This window comes from Pelodiscus sinensis, chromosome 8 (genome assembly GCF_052426305.1).
Source record: "Pelodiscus sinensis isolate ZL-2025 chromosome 8, ASM5242630v1, whole genome shotgun sequence".
Taxonomy (NCBI): domain Eukaryota; kingdom Metazoa; phylum Chordata; order Testudines; family Trionychidae; genus Pelodiscus; species Pelodiscus sinensis.
In genome coordinates, this window is record NC_143059.1 from 48,540,001 (window position 1) to 48,542,500 (window position 2,500).

At 36.3% G+C, this 2,500-nt stretch overlaps 1 protein-coding gene across 16 annotated transcripts in view; it reads left to right on the forward strand.

The window, feature by feature from the left end:
* The window catches only part of EBF3 (EBF transcription factor 3), a 143,460-nt gene that overhangs the window by 1,937 nt on the left and 139,023 nt on the right, over positions 1-2,500 (forward strand). For 15 of the 16 annotated variants that reach the window (XM_006136645.5, XM_006136640.5, XM_014580341.4 and 12 more), the window contains exon 4: positions 572-627. In XM_006136645.5, coding sequence (XP_006136707.1) covers positions 572-627 — 56 coding nt within the window. Of the gene's footprint in view, positions 1-571; positions 628-2,084 lie in introns of those variants that run through there. The other variant, XM_025178195.3, reaches the window with a different exon arrangement.

The window sequence follows — 2,500 nt, forward strand, 5'->3', positions numbered from 1 at the left end:
AATAAGTCAATGGTACTTCACATGATTAACCGGTTGGTCTTGAAGTGGAAAGTAAAAAGGGGGAATCAATAGCTGCTCCAACAGAACATCACTTTTAAGTGACTTTTTTCAGTTTTGCAAATTAATGATAATTGCAACGAGGTAATGCATAGAGCACACATAACAGATTCCTTATAAAAAAAACAAAACATTCCTTAAATATAAGACAAACGTTTAGAATGACAACACTATTTGTCAATAAAAACACCCACAATTATAATGCATCTCTAATAGTTTCCTCCAAATAATGACCACGCCGACCAAGAAAATGAAAATGTAAAATACGCTATCTCAGTCAACGAGAGTGTTTCATATTTTCTTGGATATAAAACCTTGGATATAAACTACTTGGCAATAACTTTGTCGCTAAATAAGTTTTGATTAAAATTCCTTCCTTTTTCTTAAAAAATCATAAACGATTTGATATATTGCTCATAGCACTTAATTGACTGACCTAATATGTCCATTATGTAATTTGGGTGGTTCACTGCTGTAATTCTAATAAGAATTTGTCTCTGTTTTTTCCTTCCAGGCGTTAGAACAGAACAGGATTTGTACGTTCGTCTAATAGATTCAATGACCAAACAGGTGAGAAAGTTTAAGCTTTGGTAACAGTTTAAGTTGCTGAGTTTGTATTTTACTCTCATTTCAGAGGGCATGGTACTGGAAATTGATCTACTGTATCTATTTTCCTTTTAGTTTGTATATGGTGCTAATTCAAATTCCATGATTGGAAAATATTTAGAAAGTAAACCAGTTTTATTGTTACTACCCTAGGTAATATATGTAATATTAAATGCCTTGCCCTCTGAGCCAAATTTTAATCTAATTAATTTTAGCAATGGATATTTAAAAGAGAAAATGCCAGAGAGTTGCCCAAAGTTTATTTTTAAATGCACTTCTTTCAATTTGGAACTTATTTTATACATTTTTCCAAATGAGCAAAGTCAATACTTCTTTCTCCACACCTTAAAATTGAATGCGATTTGTCCTTTTCTTTTATAACGTGATCTAGTAATGCTGAGACGTTTATTTGGATTTAAAAGTTAAATGTGTTGAGGTGAAAAGTCATCTTGTTCTCCTCTAGTCCATATTCACCTCTCAGCCCCCCATCTCCATAATTCAAACTCCATGCTCCAGGGGTCACCCAAACCCGTCCATTTCCCTGAGATCAGCTTCTGTTTCTTCTTCAAATCTCTGTCATACCTTGTAAATAACATAATTACAAGCAGTTCCTTATTAAATTATTTAACCTGTCTTGGTCAACTTTTCCGATGATAACTACATGCTATCAGAATTGAGTCATAGCAATTAAAGACAGAAAGCTATTTATTAGCTTTTGATAACGTTCAACTTTTTTTTTTCCCGGAGAAACATTTGACGAAGGGAGGGGAGAGGGAGGGCAATTACAGTGGTTTGAACATCAGATTCCAGATATGTAAATTTAAACCACTGACAAACACGCCATTTTAAGATATAATTTAACTGGTGCGTGTTACACTCATGTGTGAGAACAGCTTCTCCAACATATGTTTTGCTAACTTTTAACACCCAAAGCTAAAAGCACATGAGTTTTATTTTTCCCTTCCCCAGCAGGAATAACGGACTACACCCGGCGCCCATTCGGCACATAGTTCTAGGATTTTTTTCAACTTCCTTCCCCACCTCCCTAAAAAGTTTTTACTTATCTTGACAAAATAGGATTAGATTTAAGAGTCTCCAGTTGCAAAATAGTGTGATTTCCTTTTCAGAGAAAAACACATCTGACAGGCAGACTACTGTCACTCTGACAAAGACGAAGGCGTTGTGTACCCTCCAGTAATTATTTCAATAGGTTACAGAGAAGCCCCTTTTAAACTCTGGAGCGCTCTTGAGTTGACAATGTGGTTTTATTTCCTTTGTATAGACGAGCTAAATGTTTTCGGAAATCGCTCTAGCGGTCTAATTAAGAGGCTGATACAGGCAGCTATAAGTTTCGAGGCTGCTGAACCAAAGAGTACAGAGGATACATTTTTAGTATATTTTTTTATTGTTCATTCAGTTGCGTACCTTTGCGGCACAAACGTGCTGGAAATAAAGGCTTTTAATCTCTCTTCGCTGACGGGAGAGGGAAAAAATAGCCCAGTAACTGATCAAAGAGTCAATGGCGCTGAACCGACAGTTTATGGATTTCTGTTTGTGCTACAAAATAAAAAATAAATCACATATAAATGCGGGGAGGCATTCAGAGGAAAAGTAACAATCGCCAGAAGTAGTATGGCACGCTGCAACAACAAACATTTGCAGCCATAGAGACTGCTTGTTATGTCTGCGGTGACATATAGTACTGGTGTGTTTTCAAAACAATGCCTGTTTATAAGGCTATAGGTTACCGTTGCAACTGGGCCCTCTCTCTCTGTAGTGACTAGGGCTGGCTAGGCAAGGCTTTAATTTAAAATAACAAGGGTAATAACCATGGCCC